We start from the raw sequence: 15,201 nt of genomic DNA, 5'->3' as shown, positions 1-15,201 counted from the left end.
AATATTACATTCTTTAGAGCGGGCTTTTGAGTCCACGGACTTGGCCCCATATCATTTGAGTTTGACTTGGCTATTGCTATAGAAATCTTAATTCACCATGAGGATTCACCGTCGTGAAAAAATGGGGCTTTGTACGAAATGCTCTTTGAAGTCTGGATCCGAATATTGTAGCCTTTCATCAAACTCTGCCCACGTCTGCATCAAGCCACTGCTCAGCTGAGTAAGTAAGATTTAACACAAGTGGAGCACAATTCAAACCGCGAAACACTTTGGAAAATAAAACAAAACTACCAGTGCCATGTGAGGGACCTTTCCTCAGCTTGTGTTTCATTCTCATCTGAAACTTCATGTCGGAGATGAAGCTGTGCGTGAAAGAAGCAACAGAGTTGGTTTGTTTTATGGTGGAATTATTTTTAAGCAGTGCACACACACAAAAAGTTGAAAATGCTGCAAGTATCCCTTCAAGATTACATCCCATTTTCACTTTTGTCATACAAGATTTATTCAAAATACTCACAAATTACAAGGCAATTCGGTACGCAGTTTGAGTGGCGCTCGATTTCAGATATTCAAAAGAAAAAAATATTGACGACAGTCATACAAAAAAAAAAAAAAAAATCACAAAATGCCCACTTTGATAAAACATTTAGAATTTCACGGTCGTATATCAAATACTGCAGGCTTATGAAACAGCTGACCCTCTGCACAAATGGGGGGGAAGAAGAAGAAGAAGAGGAGGAGGATGTAAACGTAAAAACAAAGAACTGCAGTATTCGGTAAGAAACTGCTCCGAGACAGATCCTTACAAAAACTATCAACATCAACACATCGAAACTTACAAAATTTACAAATGTACACTTTTTTTGTTCTAATTGAAACATGCACTTTGGTTCCATAATACAAAAAATCCTTCCATATCAGATTGAAAAATAAATAAAAACATATTGAAGTCGGAACTCGAATTTACAAAAAATAAAAATCATTTTACACCAACATGCCTAGCCTACGATAATGTACCACACAGATTTACACGACTCTCTCCACAAGTGGACCAGTGGGCCGTCAGGGCGTGTAGGCACTGAGCCAAACATTTTGGAATAACTGAGGTTTGAAAATATATTCTTTTATTGTGCCTGGAAATTCGCACGTCTTTAAGTTTAGGTTTTTTGTTTTTTTTTTTTTGCACGTTTTCCTTCCAATGTGGTGAAATGCGTCTCTTGGCTCTGGGTGTCTGTTTGGTGGCTCATCCAAAGACGAAAAATAATAAAAATAGGGGGGCCTTCATAGGCATATAGGCACCAAAGCCAAACCATTTTGAATAGTTGAGCTTTTGGAAATGTGTTCTGTCGCTGCTGGCCGGGCTAAAACGCGTCCCTCGGTTCTGGGTTTCTGTACGGTGGCTCGTCTGTGGGGTCGGGCGTGGAGTGCCCGCTGGGTGGTGTCTGGGCGCCGCTGGCACCTGAACTGTGGCACACGTACCATTCACTTAAATTCGCCGGCTGGGAGGCTCCCACCGGCTCCGACATCACCGAGGAGCCTCCTGGCTCTCGGCCCAAGTCTGAGGAGGGGGAGACCAGGGAAGGGGTGGACGACTCGTAGCCCGAACTGGGCGGAGGGGACTTGCAGTGCACCTTCATGTGCTTCCTCAGGGAGCTGGGGTGCGTGTAGGACTTATCGCAGCCTCTCACTTTGCAGTTGTAGGGCTTGTCGCTGGTGTGGACGTGGGAGTGCTTCTTTCGGTCGCTGCTGTTGGCGAAGCGTCTGTCGCAGCCGTCAAACTCACATTTGAAGGGCTTCTCACCTGTTAACAGGGATGGAGGGATGATAAAATACAAAGCAGTGAATTAAAGATTTTAAAAAAGTGACATCTGATGATCAATCTGTGGCTCAGTGTTGCATTTATAATAAAATGTGCATTTATTTGGGCGCATCCTCCTGTCAAATAACCTGACTTTTGTGTTCACCTATGCACCAATTAACCAAGAATTTGCAGCTAAAAACACACAAAACTACTCCAACTTGTTTCTTTTTAAGTCTGGCACAAATACACCTCTTTTGATTTGATTTTTCCTCAATTTCTCAAACGTAATTTAGCTATATTTTTTTTATGCATTTACAGTAAACACACTCCCCTCCTACTTGCACTGTAAAAACAAAGACGTTTGCCTACTTTACAGAGCTGCCATGAATCTCAGTCTGGTGTAAACAGGAGGGCTGAACCCCCACTGTCCTGCTTCTATACCTGGCGTCTGCATGCATCAAGGCATACGTCAAAACAGACAAGCTATGAGCACAGACATAGCAGGCCTAAAACCAGCTGAAAAATCGTGACAAATGAAAGCAATCCCACTGCCAGCCTTTCACCTACTGTGTGGCAACTGTCTTGCTGTTTGAATCCTGCAAAAACGCACACATGGACTGGCTCTAATTTTTGGTGTCTTAATAACAAGTATTTCTACCTGATTATGACAGGGCAAAAAAAAAAAAAAAAAGACAATCTGAATAAATTACACGGAAATCATCCATTGCTGATTTTTTTCTCTCTCTCTCCTCCGATTAAAGCTTTTGAGAATATGTAATTGCCTCTGTCTAATTACACTTGCGGGTTGAATATCAATTTGACCTTCAGCTGTTGGGTTGAGAGAGCCAATCAAGGATATTAGTGTAGTACAAGAAACCGTCGAGGAACAGACCCCAGGGGCAGCCCCAGTCATAACCACACTTTCGGATAGGTTTTAAACATGATACCAAAGACCAGGCCCCTTGGGAGTCAACACACAGAAATAATTTAACAGATTTGTACTTAGGTAATGTGAGCAAATTATATGAATAATACATAGGGCGAGCAGAAATGGAGCAGAGGGGGGAGTGCCACGCAGCCACCGATAAAAAGGAATGCAGCCATTCTATTAAATTTACAAGTCTGACTCGACATTTTGAGGCCTTTTTTTTTTCCCCTCCTCTCTTCCTGCTCCATCCACAGCACGTCACTGGGTCACAGAGGCAAGCAGCCATATTGCACCATTATATCTATAGATGTATATGAAATGTTTGCATTCAGACAAAACGATAAACGCAGGAAATTGTTCTAGCTGTGTGCACTTGTTGCTTTGGCTTTTAAAAAAAAAGCATTATGTCACCAAAAGTAGCACAAGGATTCACATAAAATTGCCTCATAGTAGCTATAAATCCAACAAATCCAACCTATAATATTATTCCTGATTAAAATAGAGAAACACGCATGGGAACTGTGCCTGGAGAAAAATAACAGACATAAAAACATCACCACTTCATCATCATCATATCAGTTACTGAACGTGAAGATGCACCTTTCCAACTTTGCTGTCAGTCATGTCATGCACTAAGCTACTTGGACACGACCTGACGTGGGCCTCAGTCTTTGTGCTGTGGTGTAAACAAGAGGTTGAACCGCCAAACGCCTGACTGAACTGCACCATAATCCCCCCCAAAACCAAACCTTTGTGAAACTTGCGAGCACTGATGCAACTCACAACAAACAGGTGGCCAGTGGCTGTTGCGTCCTGACGCATCAGCGGCGCGCAGAGATTTATTGCCATGGGTCATATTCAAATGCGTAAAACCAAATAAAATCCAGTTAAATGTATTTTTAAGAGTCTAGAAATTATGCAAAACCTCTCCTAACTTGGACTCGTAGCATGCAAAAACCTGTAGCTGAATTTCAACACGCGACTTGATCATTTTTCTTGCACATATTTTCGTGCATTTTCAACATTTCTACAATATTTCCGTGGATGGATATATAGCCACTGACCTGTGTGCGTCCTTTTGTGAATCTTTAGATTCTCGGATCTTGCGAACACTTTCCCACAGCCAGGGAACGGGCATGGAAACGGTTTCTCCCCGGTGTGCACTCGAATGTGATTTACAAGTTTGTACTTTGCTTTAAATGGCTTGCCTTCCCTCGGACACTCTTCCCAAAAACATATGTGGTTCGCTTGCTCGGGTCCTCCAACGTGCTCCACCGTCACATGCGTTACGAGTTCGTGCATGGTGCTGTAAGTTTTCGAGCAAAGTTTCTTCGGCGAGTGCTCCGGCTCCAGCCACTTGCAGATCAGCTCTTGCTTTATCGGCTGCCTCATGTAGCGGAAAAAAGCGCCGGCTCCGTGGTGGTGGTGGTGGTGGTGAGCGCTCAGATTCATGTTCAGATTCAGACCACCGTAGCCATGCAAAGGCGAGGCGGAGAACGGATCAGCCCTGGAGCTTGCCACTTGACTCAAGTGATCAGACCTAACGTACATTTCTCCAGGTAGTCCTAACCTTATTTGTCCATTCAGTGCTTGGCCACCCGGTGATCCGCTAGAAGGCTGCTCGTGATGGAGTCCGGAGAAGAGGGTATGGTTCCCAGCGTCAGGGTGATGACCATAGTGTCCGGGATAGCTACCTGTTGTTGAGACAAACATTCCGTGGTGAGAGGCTGAACCAGCAGTCTGGTCAGTCAGTACGGGCATGGCTTGAGCTGTCAGATCTCTCCGGATGAGGAAATCCCTACCTGCGGATAAAGCCTGGGCCGTGTGAGACATAGAATACGGGACCGATGTCGCCTGAACCGGGCCAAAAGCTCCCGTTTGACTGGAGACCACTTCACTGTGGCCTGCCATATGATGATTGTGGTGGTGGTGATGGTGGTGGGGATAATGATGGGCTGGGCTGATTTTGAGGGCCGCGGAGTGCCCCATGTGTTCTGGCCCGAATGGACTCGGCCCCAGGCGGGGTTCCGCAGTAATCTCCCCAGGGTGCGAGTGAGCCATTGAGTGTGGATGGCTGCTGAACCCCGGGAAGCCTGTCACGCTCTGAGGGGTATGGTGGTGATGATGGTGATGGTGGTGAGCCCCTGCCAAGTCAACTAATCTCAGCGCCGTGTTCCGTTTGGAAAACGTAGGGTCCATCACGGGGCTTCCCAATGCATCCACGCTCATTACTTCCTAATTTTAGAATAACTTGACAGCAGGCAAAATAATAATGATGATGACAAATATATTTTAATCGCAATGAAAAATAAAGAAAAAAAACTTTATAAAGTTAAGTCTATCTGCAGACTACATGGAATCCCATTCGGTTGAGAGGCAGCAGCAGGACGCTTTGATACTGAATAGAGATTCATGGTAGGCGCTGCAGCCCGTGGAGCTAAACAATCACCCTGCGCTCTAATTGGTCAGAGCTCTGTGATTGACGTCACCAGTGACAGTTTCCAACGTGAAGAAAAATGTCTTAGTGACAGCAAGCAGCCAGCACGCATGCGCAGTGCCTCAGGCAACGCTTGAGAAAAATAGTTGTTATGCAAAGGTTGTTGTACAATAAAAGTCCGAAAAAGTTGATCCAGATATACAGTCGCTTTTCTTTTGTCGCAGCGAACAAAGGCTGCGCGGCTATGAAATAGCAATTTCCCCACTCTGATTACGCGATTACAAAACAGACTGCCTCGCCAGAGTATACATATTGTCACTATAAAAGTTGTAAGGATCATAAATAATGCAGTGACATCTTCATTTTGCACCGAAACGTACGAAGCAGCACTTTACGCACGAATTACGCAGAACTTTACGCATGTAAAATATCCGTATCGGCGGAGAAAAACTTGAGCAAAGGGAAACTCCATGTGCGAGTTCAAAACGGTCCGGAGCACATACCATCAATATACGCTTTGATAAATGTCCAATATTTACAAATCCAGCCGTTTGCCCTTCAGCGCATAACTACAGCGTTGACTCCGTGCTCTGCCTGGTGGGATCCGTGTGTGTAGAGTGTGTGAGCAGGGCGAGCTGCGGCCATTGTCCCGAGGAAAAAAAAATGTAATGGACGGGACCTGTTGTTATGATCCGGGGTAATTTTGCTTTAGACCCTGGACGGGAGCAGATGAGGGTCACAGGAGGTGGTGTCGTTGCTGACTTAAGTTCAAAATAAACGTGTGTATGCTGTAAGTATGAGTTACTCCAATCTTATAGTAGAGGATAAAACTCTAACTTAGTGGCTATATTCTGCTTTTTGCTACTGTTTAAAAGATAGATTTTAATTATCGTGGACCATAAAACGGCGCCGTACCGTTTTATATAGCATCAGCTACTTACTAATGTTTTATTTCACCTGAGTTTGTCTTTTTAAACCGTCAGCCGATGAAGTGGACCGTTTAAAAATGTCTAGTGTGTGTAAAATGTTGATTCATGCGTGGATGTTACTGCGCACGGGCTTTTACTGTTCAGCACGGTGTTCTGTGGAACAACTCTGCATGGTCGAAATTCTAATAATTCTCAAAAATATCTCAACTATGTAATCTGGGGTATTTTTCTTGTTTTGTAATTCTTGTACTTAGTTTTGACTTTTTGAATAGTGCGTTGCTTGTATTGCAACTGTGCGGATACTTTATTTTTTCTTCACTTCTTTAACCTTTAGGTTTTTTTTTAATGTTTGGACTGACTTTTATATTTGTAGCTGCAGACAAAAGAGCAAATTACTGCGTGAAGTGACCTTAAAGGAGGTCACAGCCACATATAGTACTGATCAATTAGATGTCAAGTGCTTTTTTAAAGTGTGAGCCTGTGTGACAGTGATCAGAAGTAATCTGTCAAGGGCGCAAAACCACAATCCAAATTTAATATCACAGTGGCTCGTCAGTATTTTAACCTTCTCGAACTTTTTTTAAAAAATTTATTACAATTTTCGTTGATAAATTAATATGAACTTCTGCTTTTAGGTGACAAAATGTGTGAGTTATTAAAAACAAAACGCTTGTCAGAGTTTGGTGTAAAATAACAGGCGACTCTTCATTAGGAGAGCACTTTTGCATGTGGATTTTAAACCAACATTCCACTCAGTTTTGTTCTATGGATTGACTTGTCAAAATCTTTGCTGACAGCGTCATATCCAGCATGTTAGAAATTGAGTCAATATTTGGAGAGATGACGGATCCAAAAAGATGTTTATTAAATAGCCTTTACCCATGGGGTTCATGAGGCTCGCAGCTGTAGACTTCAGAGGCATCACAGCACCAGCGTAATGCAAAACTTTGAAGTGCTATTTCTGTTCCAAGTTGTGCGTGCACTCACTCACTCTTAAAGACAAGTGAACAGGGGAGTTGTGTGAGATCCCAAACAAAAAAAAGAAAAAGCATAATATTGCAGCGAGGTCTCAGAACACATCACTTTTTGCTGCTTTTGCTTGCCACTGGAAATCCTAAATAGCTCCTGCATGCGCATTAGGATCGTAACACTAATCGGTTATTGGCCTTTAAATTAGGATGCATCTTTTACGCATTTGGAATTAAATATGATGCATTCATTTGGAGGCACTTAAAAAAACAAACTTCAACTGCGCTTTCCAAAAGTTACGCACGATTCCTTTCCTTGGCGCACGATTTCCACAATTTAGCCTCACTTGTTGCAAGTCTGAGTGTGTGACCTCCAGTTTTGATTCCTCCATTTTTTCCCCTCTCCAGTGTTATGCCTTTTTCTTACCGTTTTCCACCTGTTGAAAAGATCCCTCCAAAATTGTGGAAAGCAGAATAGTGGGGACACCTAAAAAAAAAAAAAAAAAGTCGGATCGAGTTGTAGGTCTACTTGTTAAGTTGAGAACAACAAAACTTCCTCTCTCTCCTTGGTCTCCTAAGACTGACTTGGAGGATGCCTTGTAGAAACTAGTCTAGTAGCCAAGAAGATATTTTAATGGTTCGCATGGCACGTCTGTGCATGTGGCTTTGAACTCTAGCAGCCGGAGGTTCCTGCAGAGAGCGCCGCAAATCCCACTTGATAACTTCGACAACCCACAACGTTTTACACACAGGCTATGCATCACTGGCCTGCACATGAAGAAAAAAACATGAGTAAGTTGCACTAGCATAGCCAAACCGTGATGGATACATTAGGCAGAGTAGTAGATCCAAGTTAAATACTGGCCTGTATACATACATGTAGTCAAGTCAAGCCCTCTCTGAACGTGGAGGCTGCTGGTGAGCGTGATGTGGAAATCTAAAGCACAGATGTTCCACTGGTGTGAGCTCCAGTGGACAGAGGAACACTTCATTTAAAAAAAAAGAGGGGGAGACAGAAAACAGAGCCAGAAAACAAAACGTTATTGGAGTTCCTTTTGAAGTGAGTGGGACAAGTCGCTAATAAAATGCCTTTAAAAGAATAACAATTTATATTTAAGCTCGTTAAAACCATCTCTTCATAACTGTTTCACAATATGAGGCTCCCCAATATGGTTTGTGCCCTGACTTCCCCGTGTACAATAAATGAGATCAGTGTCAAATAATTTATCTTTTATCTAATCCAGACAGACGCTTTAATTCTGTCTCTCCGTGCAGATTGATGCATCCGAGGGCTTAATTGTACAAAACGTTACCAATTACACAACAATAGGACGTGCTTGGTAATCTAATGGCCCCAGGTTAACAAAGACAATCATTTGCTTTATAATCTGTCTGCAGAACGTGGCTGCAAAACGTGCATCCACTTTCTTTCCTCTCCACAAGGCCGTTTGTTGTCTTGTGTTTCCCCCACTAACTTTTTTTTCTCCTGTTATTCAGCCTTTTAACCAAATTCACAGTTAGCAATCTCACAATATCTGGGATTGATGATGCAAAGAGGCCAATAGAAGTGTGGGCCCTGCACCGCGGATTGTTATTTGGTGAGTGGATGTTATTGGGGGGAAAGGGGCTGCGCCAATGAGCGCTCACCGCCGCGGCCACGTGACCACCCCCCTCCTCTCCCATTCATCAGGGCTGGACTGTGTTGTCTTTTCAATTCATTTATCTGCAGGAATGATTGCGACTATCAGTCTAGAGCTCACCGCCTGACTGAGGAGGTGAAAGTTGCGCCACAGGAAGATAAACCGCAAAAGACAATATTGCATGTATACATGATTTTGCGTGCGCATCGGATGAGCGGTATAGGGGGATTCCTCGCGTCTTGAGAAGAGAGAGAAGGGGGAGGAAAAAAAAAGTAAACAGAAAATCGGTGGATTTGAGAGTTTTTCTCAGTCCAGTGAGGTCCAAGAAGACACAAGCGAGAGGGGGAGGAAGAATATCTGCGCGTGGTTTTTTGATTTCTGCTCTCAGTCGTCTCGGCGAGTCTAGACTGAAGATGCTCTTGGACGCCGGACCGCAGTATCCCACCATAGGAGTCACTACTTTCGGCTCCTCGCGGCATCACTCAACAGGCGAAGTCACAGAGCGAGAAGTGGCGTTGGGGATAAATCCGTTCGCGGATGGGATGGGCGCCTTCAAAATCAACCACAGCTCCCACGACATTGGCTCCGGACAGACGGCGTTTTCCTCCCAGGCGCCTGGTTACGCAGCAGCCGCCTTGGGACACCACCACCACCCGACCCACGTTGGCTCTTACTCCACGGCGGCTTTCAACTCCACCAGGGACTTTCTGTTCAGAAATCGGGGTTTCGGGGATGCCACCGGCGCGCAGCACAGTTTGTTCGCCTCGGGAAGTTTCGCAGGGCCACACGGACACTCAGATGCGGCGGGGCACCTGCTCTTCCCGGGGCTCCACGAGCAGGCGGCGAGCCACGCGTCTTCCAACGTGGTCAACAGCCAGATGCGGCTGGGCTTCTCGGGGGACATGTACGGACGCGCCGAGCAGTACGGCCACGTTACGAGCCCCAGGTCCGACCACTACGCCTCGACCCAGCTGCACGGCTACGGCCCCATGAACATGAATATGGCCGCGCACCACGGCGCAGGGGCCTTCTTTCGGTACATGAGGCAGCCGATCAAGCAAGAGCTCATCTGCAAGTGGATCGAGCCGGAGCAGCTGACGAATCCCAAAAAGTCGTGCAACAAAACTTTCAGCACGATGCACGAGCTGGTGACCCATCTGACGGTGGAGCATGTGGGGGGACCGGAGCAGACCAACCACATTTGCTTCTGGGAGGAGTGTGCCCGGGAAGGGAAGCCGTTCAAAGCCAAATACAAACTTGTGAATCATATCAGAGTACACACCGGAGAAAAGCCCTTTCCGTGTCCGTTCCCCGGCTGTGGCAAAGTATTTGCTCGATCGGAAAATCTAAAAATTCACAAAAGGACTCACACCGGTAAGATCCGCACAAGATTGACCACTTTTGTGTGTGTGTGTGTGTGTGTGTGTGTGTGTGTGTGTGTGTGTGTGTGTGTGTGTGTGTGTGTGTGTGTGTGTGTGTGTGTGTGTGTGTGTGTGTGTGTGTGTGCGTGTGTGTGTGTGTGCCAGATCACATCAGTGCTGACGAGATTTCTCGTCCAAAATAAAATGCATGAGATCCGGGTTATTATCTGTTGGGCTGCTGGAGCTGCTGCACTGACATGTGCAACTGTCGATAAAAAATATATTTCAGTGGCTTTATATTTATCATGAGACGTGTTATTTCAGGCAGAAAGCAATTTAATTAATTGCATTGAATCAAATAAAAAATTACAGCCTAGATAAAGAGAAAAATAACTGTGTGGCAATTTTCTTTTTAAAAATCTAAACATTTTGTTCCTACTTCTGCACTATTATTTAACCCACTGAGCAACCCCTTGAACCAAATGATGCGTAATAGGATTTTTTTAAATGCCTTCAGTGCTGAACTCTGTATTTATTATTGCCTCATTTAGGTGAGAAGCCTTTTAAGTGTGAATTTGAAGGCTGCGACAGACGATTTGCAAACAGCAGCGACCGCAAGAAACACATGCACGTCCACACGTCGGACAAGCCCTATCTGTGCAAAATGTGCGACAAGTCATACACACATCCCAGCTCCCTCCGAAAACACATGAAGGTAAGATTCTGTTACGTCTTCGCAGTGTTTACATGTCTGCAAAAAATTGTATTTTAAAAAAAATGCACCGTTTTTGTTGAGCTGCTTTTGCTGCTTTGGGTGTGAATGAAGATGTAAATATTTACACTGATAGCTTTGATTTAACCCTAATTTGAATTGACACTTTCCTTTTCTGTCCTCCAACCGACAAATCAGATTAAGATCTGAATGAGAATAATTATGCTTTGGGCTTTTTTATTTGTTTTAGATTTGTCAGATCAGGAGTTTTTGGGGTTTTTTTGGATGGAATTCGTGCGTAAAAGCAACACACACATCTGTGCAGCATGATGTGCTCTTTTTTAAACATTTTTCTTTTCTTCCTCCTGTGTTTTTTTTTTTTCCTTTTTTAAAAAAAATTCCAGGTCCACGAATCCACCAATCCAGCATCGCAGCCGTCTCCAGCAGCCAGTTCAGGGTACGAGTCGTCCACGCCTCCCACCATAGTATCACCGTCCACAGAGAACCAGAGCAGCAGCTCCATATCACCAGCAGCCTCAGCAGTCCACCACACAACCAGCCACAGCACGCTGTCGTCAAATTTCAATGAATGGTACGTGTAAATATTTTTGAAAACGGCAGGGGGAAAAAAAAGAGACAGAAAGTGAGCGAGAGAGAAAGCGAAAAAAGACTGCAGAATTTAATAGGAGAAAAAAAAACACTGCTTGGAATCAAAGACTCCATAAAGTCAGCCAGTGGACTGAGAAAACACGGGAGGCCCAAACGATCAATTAAAGGCTGTCTTTAATGAAAGAGAATGCATGGACTTAAAAAGGAGGCGAGGACAGCCACCAACTTTCTGTTTTTTGTTGCCTCTCCTCTCCCCTCGATATTTCCTTATTTTTACTGAGAGACTTGCTCATAATGAGATCTCAAAAAAAAGCATGCTATCTGCGGGTAGAGGCCTGACAATTGTCTTTTTTTTGTACATAAAGGATTTCACCCAAGTCGGAGGAAGAAAAAAAAGTGTAATATTTTATTGTGTAAATATCACAGTTTAAGGGAAATTTGTGAAAAATGTGGTCCCTAGATATATGGAAAAATGAGATGGTTTTAAGAATATTGCGATGAATAGACTTCATTGAAAAGAATGTTATAGTTGTGTACCAAATGTGAATTATTCAGTATTACTACAGTCTACACGTCGACCTAACCGACTCTTAGTATTAATGTGCTTTTGTAGCCTATTCAGTGCAAACATTTTCGTCCAAGGTCCAGTTTGAGTAGCACCAGTATCATTGTTGTTATTTAATGTCATGTCGAGAAAATCGTGTAGTGAAAGCCTGAAATTCCGTGTCAATCTGTTTATGTACGTGATAAATATACACAAAAAAATTTCTCTTGTCAATTGCTTTGTCTGAAAGGAAGTATTATTACATGTAAGTAGCTCAATTTTCCATATTTATCCGCATGTAAAGGACCGGTAACATGTTAGAAATGATCGGTATTTATGGAGAAATGCGCTCGTATGTAAAATTTAGTTTACAACAAAAAAAAAATGTTTGGATACATTTCGTACTATATTAAAGGATTAAAAAATACAATAATGCAAATGCGTTGGAGGTTATTGGGTTTTATGTCTCTAATGGCTTCTTTTATACATATATTTAAACTAAAAAAGCAGACTTTTCCCTGCAGAATAATCCATCTAAATTCGATGAGAGATTGTTGCATAATTTGAACTCCTCACTGTGCATGCTTTTGCAAGTGTGTGTGAGTGTGTGTGAGTGAAGAGAGAGAGTGTGTGTGTGCAATTTAAAGGTTTGTTTTTTAAACGCACTGTCACAACTTTCCTAATAAGTAAATCCACTCTCCCCCTCCTCTCTCTTTTTTTTGCATCTTCTGTTTATCCAAAATTAACATCCAACACTTTGCCCTCCAGTAATGTGCAAATTAAATCGATTAATCACGGCGGTTGTTCCTTGACTGCAAAGCAGAGTTTCTTCTTGTTTTTTTTCGTGCGTAATTGTTCGAGAATCTAATTTTCAAATTTAATTTATTTTCTTTTTTCTGCGTTTTTTTTTTTGTTTGTTTTTTTTTGCTCGGATTTTCGCAGATTTTCGGCAGCAGAGCCGGAGAGGGGGGCAGTCACAGCGTCGTAGCCTCTCTCTCTCTCGGCCCCCTCTCACCCCCTCCACATCATTGTTCCTGGCTGCAGCTTGCTTGACCGCCCCATTAGGCAGAGATCACATCAGCAGCCGCCACTGATCATGGTTAACACTGCCAGTGCGCAGCGGAGCCACGATCTGTCAGTCTGCAGCTTTGTCAAAAAAAAACAAAAAAAACCAAAACTGCTGTACACACACACTCGCAAAAAAAAAAAAAAAAAATCAGGAGCGATTTTATCCTTAAGAAATGTACACATGGCAGCAGCAGAGGGGCAGCAGGAGGAGGAAGAGTGCGTGGAAACGTGCGTGCGCGCTGTTTATATCAGCAAAAAAATGTATAGGGGAAAAAAAAAAACCCAAAACGACTCCCACCATCTTTAGATGATTTGTCGAAATGTATTGAAATGTATTCATATTTTCTTTTCACGGACTATTAAATTTGGAGATAAATGAAGGATGGTAATAAAATGACTTTTTCGACTCTATTTAACACTATCTATCTGGTTTCCAGTGCAGATGCTTCACTCATGCACTGGAAAGGAAAGAAAGGAGAGAAAAAAAATAAGAGCACGCCGTGAGAATTCGTTTGAGGGAAAAAAAGTCACTTTGCAGCTTTATAGAAAAATCTTCGCATGTAACTGGAAATATAAATAGTTTAAAGCAGATGTGTTAAAACGAGCTCATGTCGTTTCTGCTGGTGCTGATGCTGCACACGTGCATTTTATTTAAATATGTGGCGAATTTACAAATGCACAGATAGGAGTTAAGAACTAAAAAACCGTCAAAATTATGACTCCAGAGCACCAATAATGGAGGAAAAACACCCTGCTATAATATATTTATTTGAATTATTTGCTTGATTATGGTTGCAGGCTTGAGCTCATAGTTTATCCTTCTTTTATTTTATTCCCCTGCACATGTTTGTAGTAAAACGCAACCTTATTTGGCCAAAAAGAAGCCCTACGCTGCGCCTTTTACGCACCAATGCGACTGAACGTAAAGCATGGACTTCAACTATGCCGTTAAATTTTTCTTACTTCACGGTTTTGGTCGTGTTACTTTACACTCAAACTACACACGGTTTCGAAAATAAAAAGCTCGTAAAGAGGAGAGTCGAAGACAGGCTGCGGCGCGTCTCCTATCACGCAGTGGAGCCGATGGTGACACCAGATCAAATAGGAGCGCAGGAAAAAACATCCACTTTAAATGTATTTACGCTCAAGTCTGGAAACGACAAACACTCAGATATCGGGAAAGCGCAGGCGCCAGCATCATGAATATTTATCACCAGCACTTGTGGCCAGTAAACCGAGCCTGACGTTTGTGTTACCAAGGTAGACACTGCTGCAGCTTATCTGCGCATCGAATATCAGGCAGGGATGGTGGCTCAGCCTTTCCCATTTTTACGCATTTAAAAGTCAAAATCGTCTGTTTTCCTGCAACCAACGTGGATGCTGGGTGCATAGATGGAGGCTATCATGACAAAGGCTGAGGGGGGAAAAGCAGCAGATTTATTCTCATGCAATTGTGGCTGCATTTTTCTGAGTTCTGATTGCTCTTAATGACTCTTTGGACCTGGCTGCCTTTTTTTCCCCTGGAGAGCTCCCTCTTCAGAGTCAACCTGAATATGACTGTCCTTTTATATGTGCAGATAAATGCAACTCCCCCCCCCCCCCCCAGAACCTGCAGCCACTGGCACGTGGAGCAGCCTATAGTCTGCCATTAGAGGAGAGCTATAATCTGGGCTCCTTGATGGATGAGATGCCAATGCTTTTGCCAGCGCTCTGATCTGCATGCCCAGCTGCCGTCACTCAATGAGGAACTAAATCGATAAGTTAAACACTGGCAGTTAGGTTTAACTATTACGTTTCTGGCAGGGGAGGGACATGCGATCTCTATTTTTAACTGCTCAAAAACTTCAGAGGCGACGCCCCAAGTTGCAAGTCATGAAATAACTTGCAAAAACGGGACCCTGCAGCCTCCATCTGCTCAGCTTAACAGTCCCAATACAAAAAAAGGGTCAAATTCAAGTCAAGGCCACTTTAGTTTATTGGCTTGCAAGACATTTCCAAACGCCTCCAAGAAACCCTGTCTTCTTTGCAGCCATAAAACGATTTCATTGCCAGAGTCTGGGTAATGGAGCAATCCATCCCACAGTGAACATCTAAGTTTGCATACAACGATAATCCAGACGTTGATTTTACAGAAAATGATTTATAATCTCCATGCACAGTAAGCGAATGGACGGAATGCAGAGATAAAGTCGGGTATTTAGTTC

At 43.5% G+C, this 15,201-nt stretch overlaps 2 protein-coding genes across 3 annotated transcripts; one reads left to right on the top strand and one right to left on the bottom strand.

Moving 5' to 3' along the window:
* Positions 1–477: 477 nt before the first annotated feature.
* zic4 (zic family member 4) lies at positions 478–7,484 on the bottom strand. 2 transcript variants are annotated; one of them, XM_022207403.2, is made up of 3 exons: positions 4,532–7,484; positions 3,794–4,423; positions 478–1,801 (listed from the first exon to the last, which is right to left on the bottom strand). In XM_022207403.2, the coding sequence occupies exons 1-3, from the start codon at positions 4,956–4,958 to the stop codon at positions 1,362–1,364; spliced, it is 1,497 nt and encodes a 498-aa protein (XP_022063095.1). In that variant the 5' UTR covers positions 4,959–7,484; the 3' UTR covers positions 478–1,361. The 2 variants fall into 2 exon arrangements, with proteins under 2 accessions (XP_022063095.1, XP_022063087.1); XM_022207395.2 differs by having other exon boundaries at positions 3,794–7,484.
* Positions 7,485–8,867: 1,383 nt separating this feature from the next.
* zic1 (zic family member 1 (odd-paired homolog, Drosophila)) lies at positions 8,868–12,368 on the top strand. Its single transcript, XM_022207413.2, has 3 exons — positions 8,868–10,077; positions 10,616–10,779; positions 11,181–12,368. The coding sequence occupies exons 1-3, from the start codon at positions 9,117–9,119 to the stop codon at positions 11,376–11,378; spliced, it is 1,323 nt and encodes a 440-aa protein (XP_022063105.1). The 5' UTR covers positions 8,868–9,116; the 3' UTR covers positions 11,379–12,368.
* The last annotated feature ends 2,833 nt before the right edge of the window (positions 12,369–15,201 follow it).

The sequence above is a fragment of the Acanthochromis polyacanthus genome, chromosome 20, assembly GCF_021347895.1.
Source record: "Acanthochromis polyacanthus isolate Apoly-LR-REF ecotype Palm Island chromosome 20, KAUST_Apoly_ChrSc, whole genome shotgun sequence".
NCBI lineage: Eukaryota > Metazoa > Chordata > Actinopteri > Pomacentridae > Acanthochromis > Acanthochromis polyacanthus.
Note: the sequence above shows the minus strand (reverse complement) of the source record. Positions and strands in the feature narration are given on the sequence as shown.